Below are 20,364 nucleotides of genomic sequence, written 5' to 3'. Positions count from 1 at the left end.
CCAAGACTCGTCACGGGAGACCCACTCTATCCATTAACACTATACCTATCATTTATCTCCTTAAACCTATTCATTGTTAGGGTACTCACAACTACCTCTCACAATCCATTCCATCATTAACCACTCTCCAAGTAAAGAACCTAGTCCACATACTCTTAATGACCACCCTCTTAGACAACTTTGAAGTGTGACCCCACATTTTCCCACTATTCTCAGTGTATTGAAAATTTTTTTGTGTGTCAATCTTATAGAATCCCTTTAGTAACAAGTTTCTATCACAACTCTCTTCTGCCTGTGAGCTAAACTCTGCACCCCCACACATCCTCAATCTATCCTCATATGGAACAGACCTGTCACCAGCTTGGTCTCTCATCTCTCAATTCTCTTCACCACCTCCCGATCCCCAAATCTGTGCACACTAATCAACATGTGGCTAAATCATAGCCTTATAAAGGGGGGATAATAACCTCTCTATCTTTACTTGTCAATGTATTTTTCAGCATCCAAGTAATCCTCTGAGCTATTTTCCCAACTCTTACAATATGTCCTGAATTTCAAATCTCTATCCACCATCATTCTCATATTCCTGGCCTCATTTTCCAGTAAACTAGTACATCGGTATGTAATCTTTTCATCCCGAAGTGCATTACATTTTACAACACTGAATTGACAGCTATTGTCCTTTGCCCAGACTGCCAGTTTATTTATATCATCCTGTAAGATATCTACTCACCTTTATCAACTATTGGCCTTTCCTGGTTTTGCATCATCGGCAAACAACTCAATATGCCCCTACAAATCTTCTATGTATCATTCATGTTCAAATTAAAGAGTAGTGGTCCTCATACAGATTCCTGGGGCACTCCATTACTGACCCTCATTTCCTTTGATTCTACTCCACCATTCACCACCCACCTCTGATGTCTATCAGCCACTCCTCTATCCATGCCGCCAGCCTCATCTATTACCATTTGCTCAAACATAAGTTTGAGCAAATGGTAATAGATGAGGCTTTACCTTTACAAACCCTTTACAAAGCCATGCTATCCCATATGGAATATCATATTCCTATCCAACTATTCCTGAATTTTACTTTTGTGTTTCAATAAGGAAATACCATGAGTAGGCATATTTAAATAAATTATAATACCGAAATAAACTCACATAAAGTATAATTTTTGCCTAAGTACAGGGTGTCCCATAATTCACGCAAGAAGTAATTTTGATAGAAAACACAGGTTTTTAATTAAAAATTGTAATTCTTATTGATTCATAAAGTATACAGTATAGGGTTATGCATGGAATAGCATATCGGGTAAATGGCCTCCACGGCTTTGCTGCCACATACGCACTCTTTTGTCGAAATTTTCCATGACCGTTTTGCATAAATGTAGCTGAATTTCATTGATACAGCGCTCAATTTCCTCCTTCAAGGCGTGGGTGGTCGTGGACTTGTTGGCATAAACCTTAGAGTTCAAAAGGAAAAAGTCCAACGCCGTTAATTTACAGGATCTGGGCGGCCAATTCTGATCACCGAAACGGGAAATTATACGACCAGGAAATGACTCATGCAGTAATTGAATTGTTTCTTGGGCTGTATGGCATGTGGCACCGTCTTGTTGAAACCACATGTCGTCCACATCCATATCTTGCAATTTAGGCACAAAAAACTGGATTATCATGTCGCGATAGCGAGCACACCATTAACTGTTATTGCCTTACCAGCCGCAATTTTGAAGAAGAATGGACCATTGATGCCTCCAGCCGAAAATCCGCACCAAACAGTGACACATTGTGGATGCATTTGTTTCTCAACAATCACTCGTGGATTTTCTGAACCCCAAATGCGATAGTTTTGTCGATTAACGAAGCCATCAAGATGAAAACGAGCCTCATCGCTGAAGATGATTTTGTTCGAAAAATAAGCATCCACTTGTTGTTGTTCCATAATCCATTCAACGAACTCTCTTTGCTGTGTGTATGGTCAGTAGGCTTCAGTTCTTGAGTCAATTGAACTTTGTAAGCATAAAGATGCAAATCTTTCATGAGAATATGCTGTAGAGAGCTTCTCAAAATGCCCAATTCAAGACCACGGTGCCGAATTGATGTTCCTGGACTCTCAGCAACACTCTCATGAACTGCTTCGATGTTTTCTGTTGAACGACTTGTTGAAGGACGGCCAGAGTGTATAAGATCACTAATTGATCCAGTTTCCTTGAATTTTTTAATTAATCTTTTCACAGTTGAAGTTAAATCACTATTCCGACCATATTTTGTACGAAAATTGCGAACTGTAGCTGCCAAACCTTCATTATTTTTAAAATATTGCTCAACAATGAAAATGCGTTGTTCTTTCGTGTAGCGCTCCATTTTTAATAACCCTGAACTGTCAGCTGTCACACTGTCTTCTTTTTCTCGTTGGCAACACTTTACCGCACAAATGGTGCTAAATTTAAATCTTGCGCTAATTTTGGGACACCCTTTATAAAAGGCATGTTAAGTACATGTAAAAAGCTAATCGAACAATAACTGACAATTCCAAAAGGCACCACCACCTAAGTAGCTAATGTAAGATAACTAAAAAAAGTCATCATCCCCATATTCCTAACTTATTAAAAAATAAATAAATAATTAAATAAATTGTTCGATTAGCTTTTTACATGTACTTAAGATGCCTTTGATACTTTAGGCAAAAATTATACTAATAAAATAATATTTTTCATGAGTTTATTCTGGTATTATAATTTATTTAAATTTTATTTTTAACTAGCTTTTCAAATACTTGAACCACCACTCCAGATACTAATTGGTCTATAATTTGCTACTTTTGTCTTGGAGCCACCTTTATGTAATGGAACTATCTTACCCTCTTTCCACTCCCTTATAACCTTGCCAGAGCTAAGAGTTGTAACAGAATTCTCTTCTCCTTAACAGATTGTCCCTGAGTCAGTGTGTGTGTGTGTGTGTGTGTGATGATATATTTCACTGGCTTGGTTGGAGTAATTAAAGGACCTGTTCTTCAACCAACAAGCTCACTCACTCCCTGGTTATTTGGAGCCCTGAAATCACTTGAAAAAGTTCCACGTTTGGTATTTAGAGCAGGATTTCTGGACTAGGAAAAAAATAAAATAAATATTCGAGAAAAAATTTAATTAAAAAAATGCAAAATCAAATGCTGCCCTTAGGTATTATAGCTTTACAAGTGTTCCTGTCAGGAGATACATAAAAGAATAAAATGAATATAAAAATAGTGTATTTAGCTCGACTTAATTTAGATTCATTCTTGTTTCAACTTATGCAATCTCTTTGGCGAGTTTATTTATTTTGATTGTGGTGGAGAGCAGTGGTTAAATTCTAAAAGAATAAGCTCCGGGGTTCTTAAAGCGAGGATCATAAATGTGAGGTTATTGCTAGATTGTCGCAACAGTTTTTTAAATTTTATTTATTTATTTATTCTGGTGGAGTTAAATCCATCAGGCCTTCTCTTCCACATCACCAGAAACATTAAATACAAATACAAAATTAAAAATTAATATAATATTTCTAACATATTAAAAGATAATTAAATTTAAGATAATATTAGGTTATGTGAGCAATGAAAAAACAGTAGGCCTATTAAGCTTGTTACGTAAATGCAGAAAAGAAAAAAATGGAAATACAACAATGATGAAATAACTCAAATTCCTTAGTAAATTTCTAATTTAACTTATTTAGACTGTAGAAACATTGAACAATTATTGTCTTACTGATATTGATATTTGAAAGAATATGCTGTAAAATAATACTGTACTTTTTAAAGATAAAGAAACATATGCATTTACTCATATCAGTAAATTAAATATGAAATATAACTAGTGAAATGTACAAAAATGTGCACAAAAATATCAGGGCTTACACCAAGTTAACAGTTGCAGGAGGTTTACAATACTTTCCACAAGGCTTCCTTCGATTTGTCTATCTCTGCATCAAGTCTCTTTTTGCAATAAGCAAGGGCACTGTTTCTTCCTTAGGATGTCCGGCGTTTAACATATGGAAGAGGAAGTGGTGCACCAATTTCCCACTTTGGAAATTGGTGGACCACAACTATTTACTGTCAACAAAGATGAGACATTTTCAGCCATGAGCACATTTCTTGTTAGTGTCACAATATTGTTCATAATACTGACCCCTGCTCACACTCTGCATTGCTCACTGGTATTGTTTCAATACACTTCAGAAGTTTCTTCATAGTATCTGATACATGTTTAACTCCACTCTGCTTAAAATCCTTATAAGATTGAATAACCTCACGATAACACAGAGAAAACATCACACAAATCGTTCAATTCTTGTTCACTGTAGTCCAATGCAATATCATCCAGCCAATACTCAGCTAAAACTGCTTTCATTATTTCTGAGTACTTTGTGTCTTTATCTGTCATGCACCAACTTGTCAAATTTGTGATTATACTATCATAAAATTGTCCTTTATTTATTTCCATTGTGTTGTTCCTACCCCCAAATACTTTCAAGGGAACTCCTTTGAATTGATTTGCTTCTATAGCTTTCTGAACTTCCCTCCAGTAAATCTCTCTCTTTGTGACCTTTAAATACTTCTCTTGTTCTGTGCAGGAATTGGTTTGCTCTAGGTAATGGCACAGTTTGTTTTTGCAAAGGTTCTGAGAGGCTAGAAAGCTTAGATAACACATCCATCAAAAAAAAAATCAGCTAATGCCTTTTTTATTCCCATATATACAGGGAGTAGGCGAGGCTGTTTTAAGCCCTATCTAACTTTTTGGAGACTGAGTAGGCAGTTCAATCTCCACTGGTATCCAATCAGAGATAGCTGGCCCAAGGCTATCACTAATTAAGCGGCACACAGTAAAGAGAGACGGCTCTACAGGTGCCGCCATCTCGTGGTCTGTAACCTAACATTCGTATTTAATGTCTGAAACAATGTGGGTTCTACAGTCGATTTTCTTGAGTTTTACTGGATGAAAAACCAGAGTTTCCAGGAGAAAAAACCTGCTTGCCCTTGCCAGAGATGGCTAACTCGGGAACTGGTCGATAAAAGGCTTAGAAAAATTTCCTCTAGTCGCTGACTAGACTCGAAACCAAGTCTTCCTTCGTGCGGCTAAGCACCGTGGTGTGCAAACGCCACATCCACTGAGCTATACAGGCTCGCACATATCCATCATTATTCCTAAATTGCTTATAAAGAACTTTTCTTCAAGTTTACTGGCTAGCTCTTTAAATGTTTTTTTTTCTTTTTTTTCTTTACTATCTCTGTTTCTGTCATGAGCTGCATGTGTAAAGAAACTGTGCAGTGATGCATAGTTATTCCAAATAGAATTCACAGGCCTGAAAACTCGATGCAACCCAATGAGTTGACAACACCTTTTCTACTTTGGTGAGACTGCAGAACAACTGTTTTGCACATTTCCTTAGTTCATGTAAGTTCTTTGGAGACATACTAAAAGTTGAATATACGTTATCAACAAATACCACAAAATGATTTGTCATAATATCTTTCATTGAATCATGCACAGCAAGTTCTAAGCAATGATTTATACAGTGCCATGTTAAAATTGTTAGAAAATCTTCTTTCATGAATGTTGCCAAACCTGCTCGTTTCCCTAGCATAACTGAGGCCCCATCCCTACATAATCCAATTAGAATTTTCTGCAGGAATTTTTTTTTCAGACTGCTTTTCAAGACACTTCATAATGAGTTCTTAATATCCAGTTTTGATGCTTTCTGATTTAATTAAATCAAAGAATAGTGTTGTAACATCACTAACATTTATTGCACCCTGTATATACACTATCAGAACAGTCTGGTTAGATATGGATGTACTTTCATCCAGAATAGTAGAAATTTTGGTTCTATGGTTTATAATGCTGTCTACAGTTTTGTGTATCATTTGTTTTGCAATATGATTCACTATCTCAGTGCATGTCACATTACTATGTAAAGCACGTCCCACATCTAGCCCATTAAGAATCTGAAGATCAATTAATTTTGGATGATCTAAAGGATGATTATGCTTTGCAATATGATATGCAGTGTGAAACACACAGCATATGATTTCATGAGCTAAAGAGTTCTATTCTTCTACAATGTATGGCAATGAATTCTCACTTCTAATTGCTTCTGCACTTCTATGAGATTTGGTATCTCTATGTTCATAAATTTTCTTTCTGAGTCGCTTTTGTTGGCATTGTTTAGACCTTTCCCCTTCAATACATATTAATCCATTTATCCACTCTGATGCTAAGTGGATACCCTAATGTGAAGAACTTGTGCCTAGGGTCTGTACCTCTGTACATGTCATACACCTCAGACCTCTGTCCTAAAATAACCAATTGTATTTAACTTTCAATGCTATCTACTGGTCGAGTGTCCAACAAGTTGCAACTGATGAGAATTCTGTGGATTCGTTAGACTTCTTTCGGAAACTACACACAAACTATCATTACAAGCTCATTTTGTATTATCACTGTCACCTGAGCTATTTTTCTGTTTAAAGAATGTATCAATATACTTATCCATAGTTGAAATAGTAGGCCTACATAAACACAAAAATATTACATGATTTTTTTTTGTGCTTCTCGCAATCATTAGTTTTGATAAATAACTGCTAATCTGCTGTTCTATTGTTGGTTACTAACTGTTGCTGACAGTGTTGCCAACCCGAAAAGACAAAATATCGCTACGAGTCTGTCAAAATTCTGCGACACTACGCTGCAAGATAATGCATTACAGGAAGGTCCAAACCTCCCCATTTTCCGGGGCCGGGCCCCGGCTGAATTTAACTGCTGGTGGAGAGTCGTATGATTCTGCATTTGTGAGCAATGTGTGTGTTCCAGTGATGGGATATTTACAAGACTGGATGTGAGTTTCAGTACACAGAAATTTCTTTGAAAAAATTCAAGACATCTTTTCAGCACTATTTAAATAACTCAGTATGTTGCAACTCATATTCCTTAATTTTACATGAATTGCTTGTTTAAATTTTTTAAGTTCTGCTACTTTCTTTTCTAGTTGTAAAAGCTCATTTTGTTACATTTCATATTTAAGAACTCCTGTGAATGCTATGCTTTTTATGCTGAAATGATTGTGAGTAATACACACACACACACACCTTGGAGATATCCTAAATACTGATTGTACCAAAAAAAAAAAATAAATATATATATATATACAGGGTGTTCGGGATAAATTTGACAGTTTCGTAAGGAAAAAGAAAATCTTCTTTGTATCTATTAAATTTAATGAATTGACAAAAAAACATTACAGGCAGAGTTAATTACAATACTATCAACAAGATTTACTCAAAATAACCACCATTAGCATCGATCACAGCTTCAATTCTGCTTCGGAACCTCGAACAAGCTGATGCTACAGTCTCCCTGGGAAGGGCCGCAAAAACTGTTTTAATTTTATCCATTAACTGGGCTTTTGTATTACTGGAAGTGCGATTGGTGTCTTTTTCAACTGCGCCCCATACAAAATAATCCATGGGGTTAAGGTCTGGGGAGTTTGGAGGCCAAACATTTGGACTGGTGAAGTCGTAGAAATTTTCAGACAACCATTTTTGACTTTTCCCAGAGGTGTGGCAAGGGGCCGAATCCTGCTGCCATACATACGGCCTACCATTGGCTACCCTTGTTATCCAGGGCTTGACTACAGTTAGCAACTCCACGAACAAAGCCCGAATTCCAATGCCAGGGTTCTTCAACACCTGTTCCTGCAGATTTGCGAGGAATTCTGCTGTACGAACGCAATCAGATCGTCTGCTAGGGATCTTTCTTCTTGCTACATCCTCGTAGTCACCATTGCAAGTCTCTAGTTCATGCCTGATTGTTTTTACTGTATTCAGGGAGCATTGGGCAGCAGTCGTAATATCCTTATTTTGATGGCGGGCACGAATCATCATGATACAAGTTATTCTCTTCCATGATTCAGGTGGGTTCCAGCTATCCATCCTTTCTGACATCTTGTATATGAATGAAGAAGGGTCCAAACTTTTAAATGAAGAGAAGTGTGTGTTAATACATGTAACTTACGGAAAAATATAATTAATTATAAATATGTCAAATTTATCCCGAACACCCTGTATATATATATATATATATTACCCTTCTCTGTTTTGCATAATGATCATACATAAATTTTTTCCAATTAATTATAAAACAAAAATGACAATGGATAAGCTTTATGATTAGCAGTTATCAGGATTTTTACGAGCACATGGGAAGAGGGGATTTACAATAATACTTACAACAGAATTTTTTAGTCAGGTTGATAAAATACTAATTTTTACAGGAGTACTTGCCACATTCTCTTACAGCATTATAGTATATAACAATGTAAGTTAAAATATACCCAGCACCGAAGGGTGAATTAGGAGTATTACCATGAAGTGTTACATGCATTACAAAATAGAACAAATTAGTTATTAAGGAATTTTCACAAAACTATTAAATTCAGTGTTTCACAAGAAAATAGTTTCCATGATATTTGAAACTGTCTTTTAATAAATTTTATGAACCCTAGATTCTGTTTCCCAGATGCTTGGGCTAGTTTATTTTTCATCATCAAATTACTGATATGCATCCTTAGAGAATGTTCAGGATAATTATGATAGTACTACATGAAAAAGTTACAGCATTATTAACTTCTGATCAATAATTTTCCTCCAAATCTGTCAAGACTCCAATATTATCAGATCTTATATTTTTACCTTTTGAGGCACATTATACTGCATCAATCCTTCCACATCTTGGTCTTTCTCTGGTTCTTTTTATTCTCACATTTTGTTGAAGTGATCATACCACCTGAGATTCACTCTACTAACTAATTCCTGAAAGCTAACAATGGCGAGTTCTTTCCTAATATCCTCATTTTTGATGTGATACTGACATTGATGCCACCTGTTCACTCCACTATTTATTTATAATTTATTTATAAGAAGTGTTTTATTTATAACCCAGTTCTCAGATCCATAAGTCAAAATTGCCTTAACACTGTCTTATATGAAATTCATTTAGTGTTTTGATTAATTTCTTTGTTATTCCATATAGATTTATTTAGCTGACTTCCAACTGTACCAGCTTTACTAATTCTGTTGTCTATTTCCATATTTAATTTACCATCTTCACTATTAAAAAAAAACATGCCTAGCTGTGAAATGTTTTACGTTTTCTATAGCTCACTATTCAGGATACAGTCGATGTTTTTAATGTTTCTGCCTAGTTTTATTGCTGATTTTCATACCAACAGTTTATTTTTTCATAACATGATTTTTGTTATGAGAAAAAAATAAACTGTTATGCATTTTATTTTTACAACAGAATGAGTTTTTTACAATTTTATGAGTTTTTTTTCCTCATAAGAAATATCAGTGATGCAGATTTAACCATTCATAATAAGTGATTATGTTGATAACAATATTGTTCTGGCATATATAGAAGAATGTGTTATATAGTAGAATACTCTGTTTCTTCATATGGTTATCATTATTATATTATTGACCTCACTCTGTCTGCTAAACAAATATTGTTATCTTTTATATTTTTTAAATTCTCATTTATTGTTTAGTTTTAATTGCTTTTATTATCTTTCACTTTTAGGGATGAGAGAAGAATGCAGGGAAGGCCCTATTAACATCCCTGGACATTCATTATTCACTACATCATTTTATTTTATTTTATTTTTTTTAAATTTTTTTTTGTAATTTTGGTTAGTGCATGTCACTATTTTGATAAATAAAATTATTCATATATTCCTTTTTATGAAAAGTATGTTATAGCCATTATTTTGTAAATCTGTACTTAAATTGGCCATATTTCAAAATTATGATATACTGTAAAGAGGAGCACATTAATTAAAACACATACTTTACCTAGGGCCAGCTGTCAGAGTATAGTGGTGTTAGAAAACAAAAATGAGGTGTATCTGTACACTTTACTGAGATGTAGTAACATTGATTGTTCAGATATGATTTAAAAGATAACATGCTCAATGGAAACATATTTCAGTGCATCTTGTTTTCAATTTTTTACTGAAGTATATGAAACATTTTAGCAGAAGTTTTAGATACAATTAGCTCTCACTATAGAAAATGTGATTATAACAAACTCTCACTCTAAAAACTAACAAGAATCCCACCAAAAAACTCAGTGTGTTGCTGTTTTAAAGGAAATTCACCTTATAACAAGTTGACTTCTATAGTATGGGATTCCTAATAATCTCTTGTGAGTTTCTTTTGTGACAGTTAACTGTAATATTGTTTATCACATTAACTATGGCATTAGTCTGTATAAAGTCAAATGTTGCTGATGCTGCATTCTTCTAAGATTCTGATATATTGCCATCTGCCTTTTAAAAACTTTCTTGTGTTGTCAAAACAAAATTTGAAACAAAAATTCTGATGGACTATAATTATTTTTCCATCTTTCTCTGTTGTTAAGATAAACTCCAAAAGAATTTTGCAATCATCCTCTTTCACTGTACTTGATAGCTATATCTGTAAAGCATATACAAATCCGACTACGATTTTGAAATTTTGATAATAAAAATCTCATAGCACCATCAACTACTCAACATTTTTTCTCCTTTTACATTTTAAGAAGCTAGATGGAAGCTTGAAATTTGGCATCTACTGAAATATACAGAATTTTTGTTTTCACAGATATAGTATCACTTTTTGTTAATTTCATTCATACTGAATGGTATTGATGAACAAAGGCCAGTGTGGAGAATTGTGAAAATTGTAATAATAGGATTTTAATTATTATGGTAATTTCTTATTTGATGTGCTGAAGTGATTTGTGGTGGCTGCACCACAAGGCTGATGCAGCCACCAGTATGTATATAAATATCTGATTATCTTGAATAGATTGTAGTTATGTTTAACTATATATGTATATTTGGAGTGAATGAAATAGGCTCTAAATACATTGACTATGCTGTTCATCGGCAGTCCATAGTTCTTATCAGTAGTGTTTTTAAGCTATGCTGTCAGCACCAGCAGCAGTGTCAAACATCTGCATATTTGTAATAGTGAAGATTGATCAAGACATTCATCATTATAGTTTGAGAGCTTTATTTCTGATATAATGGTTGAGATATCTGTGGAATAAGGTGTTATATTAATCACATTTTCATTATGTCACTTGAACATTTGTAATAAGTGAGGATTGATTAGACATTCATTATATTTTGAGAGCTTTATTTCTGATATGATGATCGTGAGATATCTGTGGAATAAGATGTTTATTAAACACACATTTTCATTATATCATTGTGGTTAGCATAAATTCAGTAACCGTTGTGTGCTATTTATTAAAATAATGAAAACATGATAGTGACATTTTACCTGTTGTAAGAGAACACCATAGTAAATATCAGTAGTCTTATTTTTGAAAACTACATTTAAGAAACTTAAGCAGATGTTTAAGGCCTGTAGTAAAAGACCCCAAAAATATTAATATTTAATGCATTATTATTAGGTGGAATATGAAAAGTGAATGAGGAAAAAAACTAGCTCTTCCGTTGCGCCGCCCGGGAATCGAACCCGGGTCGCAAGAATGGGAATCTTGCATGATGCCACTACACCAGCGGCTCACCCGTGCGGTTAGCCTAGTGGCTTTGCACTTCGCAACCATATGCCTGGGGAAGGAATGTCCCAGGTTCGATTCCCGTTGTAGACGTGAGGAATTTGAGGATCTTCCTCAGGCATAGCCAAGTTAGCCGGTCTTGGGCGCGGTCAGTAGGGTTTTTCCCACCAGTTTATCTGGCATTTTTCATCCCGCAAACAGGCAAACCGGCCCCATGAACATACGCCTCTACAGTCAAAAATATATCCTCCCCCAGCGGCAGACCAGGCGACGGGTCAGTTGGGAGTAGTACTAACAAGAAGTTGCATCTAAAGTAACACGCGGACCCTGCATGGGAAGCGGGAATAACGCGTAGTAGAAGAAGAAGCATTATTATTATTTGCTTGGCTGGGTGATTAGCATATCTGTTCTTAACCAACTTGCTGCAGGTTCAAATCCTGCCTTGGGCATAGATTGTTTCTTATGTAATACATGAATTTCTTTTCCTGTTTTGAGGCTGCCCTACTCACTTGAGTACTGAAGTGGCTTGAAAAAAGTTCCATGTTTAGTCTCTAAAGCAGTATTTCATACTAGGTAAAAAATCCATCTACAAGAAAATATAAAAATTAACGAAAAAAAATTGGTCAGCTGATTAACTGGAACTAGATATATAAATCTGTGTTTCAGTCTAGATAATAGCAGAAAGCAGTGCAAAATAACCAACAAGTTAATGTTGGATTTAATGTTTAATTGTGCTCGATTCCCAGCCACTTCAAAATCCACGGAGATGAGACTGCATACGCAGTGGCTCAGCTCAGTTTGTCAGGACCCTATTTAAACTACAGGGAAATAATAAAAAGTAAAGTGAATTCATCAGTACCAGTCATCCTGGTCCATTAAAAATTAAATTGTATGAGGTTTTGCCTGAAATTAATCATTGGCAGTCTGGTTCTAGATCAGAGGAATTCATTTTTGAAATTATGGGTTTTACAACCGTGTTAAAATAACTCTTTTTATTATCCTGACATTTCGATCTTCATATCAAGATCATCATCTGGAGCATACATAAATATACAAGACAAGCTGCATTACATTTCAAACTGAAAGCTAGAGGAACAATGATTTGATCACATGCTACTCACTGGCATGACCTCTAGTGAAAAAAAAATTACATCAAGCTAGATGTAATTTTTTTATGTGGAATTCATGTAATCAAATTATATCTGCTTGATGTATTTTTTTTTCTTTCTTCCACTTGAGGTCATGCCAGTGAGTAACATGTGATCACATCATTGTTTCTCTAGCTTTCGGTTTGAAATGTAACGCAGCTTGTCTTGTATATTTATGTATGCTCCAGATGATGATCTTGATATGAAGATCAAAACGTCGGGATAATACAAAGAGTTATTTTAACATGGTTGTAGAATCCATAATTTCAAAAATGAATGCTGATTACTGTGTAACACTAAAAGAAAAGAAAAGATCAGAAGAACTTTTACTTGTTAGTCTCTGCATGGGCACCATCATCTAAAACATTCTTATCTACAAAGGGCTGTACATCCACCACATGTGTGAACAACATAACCCTCTCCTTACCATATGTTATCTTCTGGTAAAGAATCTGCACACTCAAGCTTGAATGAGAAATGCAAGTAATTTGGCTAAGCTGTATACACTCTGTCAAATCTTGGCATACTCCAAGAAATTGCACAATTTAAGTTTTTTATTGCAAAGAATTAATTTATAACTATGCATCTAATGAGGAATAGTTGTGTGTATGTATGTATGTGGCATTGAAACTTTTATTTTATTTTTATTTATTTATTTTTTTTTTTTTTGTACATAACATGCTATTTACTTATTGAGTTTCTTATTTTATAACCTTACGTACTCTTGTTCGTAATGGCTCACCATGAGCCTTGTTATCCTTCATTAATATATTGGAAACTAACTAGCTCAAGTTTTTGGGACAGAAATTCTACATCTCTAATAAAGATCGAAAAACTTGACATTCACTGAAATATGGATTAGAAATAATCCTTGTATATGAGAACAAGAATCAGCTGACACTTGATTGTCTTATTTTGCCCAAACATCACTGAACTTGTCTCAAGACTCATACACTCGTTTGCATACACATAAATTATACTAGATAAGAAAGTACATTCTAGTTTCAACCTTTTACTCCAGTGTAAGCAAACAAATTTTGTGTGCAAAGTAACTTTACAACTTGGCTGCTTGCTGTTGTATGTAGAAGCTGTTGATTTCACATCGATTGTCTCAGCATCACATAATACAAAAAAGGGGGATGAGGAAGGACCACTGCACAGACTGGTTTCTATCTTTATTTCAGTCTTATCAGTGGGAGCTGTGAAGATGTTAAGATTGAGTCCATACAGAAATCGTGTATTTATCCCTCAACTTACATCGGGGTTCCATTCTATCCGGCAGGGCGTAAGTCGATACGTTAAATCAGTGTTTCTCAAAGTGGTATGCATACCCGGGGGTACGCGAAAGATCTTCAGGGGGTACGTGGCAATTTTCGGCTATGCATCATTATTAAGAAAAAAAAGAATTATTTTAAATGTATATATTTCTCAATAAATTATATATTATGTAAGAATTCCTCTACTCAAATTGCGAGTTACTATTGCCATGATGTTCACGTCCTAGGGATAGGAACTTGCTCCCTGCGGTACTATACTGAAGACGCAAGAAAGTTTTATTGTATCACTGAATAAAGTACAGAGACATTTGCAGTCTGTGTAATATATTTCTCAACAAATAGTGCAATTACAGACAACTGGGATAAAAACGGCACTAACTAATGAATCACATCGCCCCTCCAACAGAAACTGTTGTATAGACTCGAGCCAAACCATAAGTCGCACCAGCAACATGGTTTTGCTTGACCCCCCCTGTCGTGAACGTGTTAAAACTAAGAAATACATGGTGAATGTGTTTCAGATATTATGGAATTCGGTTGAAGAGAATTAGCATTTCAACTCAACTGTTGACTTGCCTTTGTCTTTGGTTCGTGTGATCTTTTGTTAATACTGCACCAATCATGTGCATTTCTTCATAGCTGCTGTATATCTACTAGCCTACCATTGACTGTCTGTTTCCCGCTCTGCTTTTACTTCTCATTAGTCATTTCTGAAGAATTGTTAATTATGTATCTCAAGTCTTTTAATTTACTGGTAATTTTTGCTTGAAATAATGGGAAAGAAGATGCATCTATTTGGGTAGATGACTTTGATGATGCACACAAGGAAACTGTTGCCAAAAGTAACGATAGCGAATAGTAGCTTCTTGGTAAGTCACTTCATTCGATTTTTTTCTGAAAACTTGCGTTTCCGAAAATCCCTGCATATATCTCGAACCATGATTTTTTAGCTTTAATTTTGGGGAAAAAAGTGCGAGTTTTATTCGAGTAAATATGGTAATTTTTTTAGCTTTTAAATTCTTAATTATGGATCATGGGTTAAAGATTGGATTTATAACACGCACAAAAGAGAGAAGTATAGCAAATTCAAGTAGCTGTAAGCAACAAGAAAACGATATTGCATTTGGATCAAATGAAATTGATAAGGGTATGTCGCCTGACATCTCTAGAGAACCAATTATGAAGAAGATGAAAAATCTTCGTAAGTGTGATATGAATTACTTGAAAATGTGGATTTTTCATGGATGGGACATAAAGAGGAACCTATTCCAAATTTTGTTCTATTAAAAATAAATCGTATTTTTGTTTACCTGAACATATAAATTCAATTAAATAGACATTTACAATGAAATATACTTTATTTATTATTATTTTGATAAGGGGTACTTGTTAATAATGAAAATTTAAGAAGGGATATGCAGATATCTAGTTTGAGAAACACTGCATTAAATCAACAGTTATAGGGATTAGGGACTTAACCATAATAAGAATACTGTCATTCATAATTTTTAAACCTTATGAAACTAGGGTGCTTAAGAGTCAAAGCTGTATAACTGAGAGGAGACCTCCACATAGCCTTGAAAGGAATGCGGAGAACCGACCAGGGCTTCTGACCTAATGTCCAGTCCTCACCTTCTCGTGGTGCACCCTGTTGGGCATCTACTTGGATACTGAACAAACTAGGATGGGCTGGCAATTTGGGATTTAGCTGACCAATTGTATTCTTATTGGTTAAACCAAAATAAAAAATGATGGTACAATATGACAAAATTTCATGCTGGCTGTGGCGTCGCCCAGTTAAACAAGGACCCCGTTGTTTTCTCCAGGGAACCAGGGCGAACAGCGTAAAGTCAGCTACTGAAACAAATCTGGAAACAAACCCCAACTCAACATCACCAGAGTTAAAGATCAGTACTATCAACATAAGAAGCCTGAATGGCAAAGAAATGGAGCTAGCTGAGGAATTAGATAAGTACCAGATCGACATAATAGGGGTGACTGAAACAAAAAAGACAAAAACTGGTGAGATCTTTCTGAGCAATAAATACAAAATGTTATATTCAGGCAATGACAATCAAGAAAAAGGAGTAGCCATAGTATTCAACACAAAATACGAGGCTAATCTTCTTGAACGGCAGTCAGTCTCAAGTAGAGTAATGTGGGCTAATATGAGAATGGGGAACTGGACAATGAGACTTATTTGTGCCTATGGTCCCACAGAAGGTTCTACTAAGGTAGAAGTGGAGGAATTTTTTGAGGCTTTAGAAAAAGCAACTGACACAATGAAAAAGGAAAAGTTGGTCCTGGTTGGGGATCTAAATAGCAGAGTAGGAAATGATTGTGAGACATACAAAAATATTTTGGGAAAATTTGGAGAAAAGAGCAAAGCTAATAATAATGGCAAATATCTGTTGGATTTCTGCTCAGGATATGGACTGGTTATTACTAACACCATGTTCCAACATAAAAATGTGCACAAATTCGCATGGAGAGAAGAGGCTAGGAATAAGAAAAGTCTCATTAACTATGTTATTGTTGATAGTGATGTTTTCTCCCTGTTGCAGGACACCAGAGTGTACAGAGGATTTGAAATTGGAAGCGATCACTATTTAGTCTTGAGCAGGATAAAATTGAAGTTCATATCGAAAAGAATAACATGTAAGAAAGTTTTAAAGTGAATAAAAGTTAAGCAGCTCTCAGATGTGAACTGTAGACTAAAATACACAAAGATTATTGAAGAAAAAATGAAAGAGTTTGAGAACAGGAATCAAACCTTGAAAATTCAGTGGCAAACTCTGAAGGAAACTTTGATTGATTCTGCCAGAGAGGTATGGTGAGGTTGTCTGCAAGGATAAAAAAATCAGAACTCCCTGGGTGACACAGGAAGTTAAAGATGCAGTGAAGGAAAAGAAGAAAGCATATCAAAAGTTCCTGTCAAATAAGTCAGCTTGTGCTCTTAGAGAATATAGAGACAAATGCAAGAATGCTAAACACTGTGTAAAACTAGCTAATCAAAAGTCATGGGAGGACTTTGGCAAGAATATAGAAAATAAATATCAAAAAGTGGCAAAATATTCTGGAGGTTGTTGAAGAAGCTTAGGAATGGAGGAAAGAGTGCTGTAAAAGGAGTTAGAGATGATAAAGGTGACATGAAAATAGGAGAAAAAGAGATCCTTGAAGTATGGAGTAATTACTTTGAAAAACTGCTAAATGAAACAAGCAGTGATGACAGCACAATGGTAAAAGACACTGACCAGGCATGCTGGCAGGAATATACATATCCATACTTGAAGTAGAAAAAGCCATCAAAGGCTTGAAATGTGGAAAGGCAGCTGAAGTAGATGATATTCGACCAGAAATGCTGAAGTATGGTGGTATAAGAGAGTTACAGTGGCTGCACTGCATAGTTCAGAAAGCCTGGACAGAGGGAACGAATTCCCGATAATTGGAGTAGAGCTCTCATAGTACCCATATATATAAAAAGGGAAATAAAAGTGAATGTGAGAATCACAGAGGTATTTCCCTACTGAGTGTTCCTGGCAAGATCTGTGCAAGTATACTTGAGAAACGGTTGAGTAGAATTGTGGAAAAAAAGCTTGGTGAAGAACAAGCTGGATTCAGGCCAAACAGAGGCTGTCAGTATCAGATCGTCACTTTACGACAAATAGTCGAGAAAGCATGGGAATAAAACAAAGATCTGCATTTATGTTTTGTCGATTTCGAAAAGGCATATGATAAGGTGCTAAGAGAGAAGCTATTCAATAAGCTGCAGTTATATGGTGTCAATGGGGCATTATATCGAGCAATTCTTAATCTTTATTTGAGTTCTAAGTCAGCAGTTAGAATTGAAGGAAGTACAGGAAGATGATTTAATGTTAAATCTGGTGTGAGACAAGGATGTACATTATCCCCTCTGTTATTCATTATCTATATGGACCACATTATGAAGGAAAGTGGTATTAAACATGATATCAAAATTGGAGATGTTAATGTCAGCTCTTTGCTTTATGCGGATGTTGTTATACTTCTGAATAAATCCGCTACAAGTCTGCAAGATTCTCTGACTAAATTGAATAGCTGTTGTAATAGATATGGTATGAAGGTCAGCAGTAAAAAGACAAATACAATGAAAATAGGCAGAATCATTGAAAATGTCAACTGTGTTGTGAATGGAGAACATCTGGAACAAGTAAAACATTTCAGCTACTTAGGCACAATTTTTACTGAAGATGGTAAATTAAATATAGAAATAGACAACAGAATCAGCAAAGCTGGTATGGTGGGAAGTCAATTGAATAAATTCATATGGAATAAGAGAGAAATTAGTCGGAACACTAAATTAGCTATACAACAGAGCTTCCCAAACTTCTGGATGTCAGAGCCCCCTTTGCAAAAATTAAAATATTTCTGCCCCCCCCCCCCCCCCCCCCCCGAAAAAAAATCGTAATAGAGAGATGTATTATTATAATATTTAATGTATTTATATTCAATACAAAACATACACAGCGAATATTGCAAAAATCAAATGCATGTATTACATTTTTTTGCCTCTTACCGTTTGGTGCTGAAGACGATGCAGGCTGTTCTGGTAAAATATGAAATACTATCCTTTTTTTTTTTTTTTAGTCTGTTTCTGCTTCTTCTGATTGCTCGCGGGATTTTTTTTTTATCAGCCACTTATCCAGCTCAGGTTTAAATTTTTTGAACGTAGAATAGATCAGCTAATATCACCACTTATCGATACTGGCACACCACAGACTGATAACATGAAATTAGTGAATATTACCTGAATAAGGGAATCCCCGGACCAGGAACATATTTCTCTTTTGTGACTTTTCTCCCTTTACAGTAATAAAGCCTAACGCGAAACAGACAGCAAAGGGGTTATTAAAACGCGCATATGATTGGTGCGGTATTAACAAAAGATGGCGCAACCGAAAGATAAAAGCAGCTGACAACTGAATTGAAATGCTAACTCTGTTCAACCGAATTCCATATGTGAAACTGCCATAACATTCATTATATATATATATATATATATATATATATATATATATATATATATATATATTACTTAGTTTTAACACTTTTACAAATTTTAACATGTTCAATTGAATTTTATTGCTGCCTTGGGAAATCGAACTCACACACATTTAATTAACAACAATAGTTTTTAGTTAGATACTGTGTTTGCCCTTGCAACATATGGTTTTGTTTAAGTCAATACAACATAGTTTCTGTATGAGGGGACACGTGATTCATCAATTAGTATTTTTATCCCAGTTGTCTCTAATTGTACTATTTGTTGAGAAATATATTACACAGTCTCCTCACACCTTATTAACTGGCATAATAAAAGTACTTGTTTTTATTGCCTCTGCAGTATAGTGGCTGTCAGAGAGCGTGTTGTTTATCACTGCAAGCGAGTTACTGTCTCCCCACATGAACTTGTTTAAGCTTTTTTTCATGTGTGAAGTATATGTGAAACTTTTATTGGTAACAGAAAACTAGCTCGGATGACAGTGATAATATGAAACGAGTCTTGATATGTATATAAATTCAATATCAACAGTCTCTGATTATGAACTCATGATGAAAGGGACAGGAAGATTTGGAGCTTCCCTGGAGAGCATTCGAAGTAAATACAATTAACCACTGCTTTGAAATGAAACATATGAATTAGCAATATTTACTAATATTCATTAAGCGCCGAAATACGCAGGAAGCAAAGTTTGTGAACCAGCACCAATATGTGAATTTTTCCACTAAAATATAAAAAATAAAAAAGAAATAATAAATAAAAGTTAAATACGTTTCCTTTAAAATAAAAAAAATTACTTCTTAAACCATTTAAAATTTTTCATTATTTCACGGCCCCCCTCAACAAAACTTAAGGCTCCCAAGGGGACCGCGGCCCACAGTTTGGGAAGCGCTGGTATACAAGACAGTGTTCAAACTAGTTTTAACTTATGGATCTGGGAGCTGGGTCAGAAGTAAAAATACACTTGACCAAAGACTAGACCGCAGATATGAGAGTCCTGAGAAAGATTATAGGTGTGAACAGATGGCATCAATGGCAATATCATATTAAAAACGAGGATATTATGAAAGAACCTGACATTGTCAGCATCCAGGAATGCATTAGCAGAGCTAATCTCAGGTGGTATGGTCAACTAAACAGAATGGGCGGGGAAAGACTAGCAAAACAAGTATTCTCTGCCATGTTGGCTGCAAAACGACCCAGAGGAAGACCCAGATATAGATGGATTGATACGGTACAAAGTGCCTTAGACGATAGAAATACAAGATCTGATAATGTTGGGGTCTTGACAAGTA

The 20,364-nt window shown here is 35.2% G+C and overlaps 1 protein-coding gene and 1 non-coding gene across 3 annotated transcripts in view; one reads left to right on the top strand and one right to left on the bottom strand.

Annotated features, from left to right (window-relative positions):
- Nucleotides 1-11,282, top strand: part of LOC150107853 (uncharacterized) — a 284,299-nt gene extending 273,017 nt beyond the window's left edge. For both annotated transcript variants that reach the window (XM_090392094.1, XM_090392093.1), the window contains exon 13: nt 9,615-11,282. In XM_090392094.1, coding sequence (XP_090248220.1) covers nt 9,615-9,648 — 34 coding nt within the window. In that variant the 3' untranslated portion in view covers nt 9,649-11,282. The remainder of the gene's footprint in view (nt 1-9,614) is intronic.
- A 257-nt stretch (nt 11,283-11,539) lies between these two features.
- On the bottom strand, nt 11,540-11,610 carry TRNAG-CCC (transfer RNA glycine (anticodon CCC)). Its single transcript has one exon. It is a non-coding gene; the product is annotated as a tRNA-Gly (tRNA).
- Nucleotides 11,611-20,364: the final 8,754 nt, after the last annotated feature.

Source organism: Typopeltis vanoorti, chromosome 4 (assembly GCF_054136105.1).
Source record: "Typopeltis vanoorti isolate ZY-2024b chromosome 4, IOZ_Tvanoo_1.0, whole genome shotgun sequence".
NCBI lineage: Eukaryota > Metazoa > Arthropoda > Arachnida > Uropygi > Thelyphonidae > Typopeltis > Typopeltis vanoorti.
This window is presented reverse-complemented; position numbering and strand designations above follow the sequence as displayed.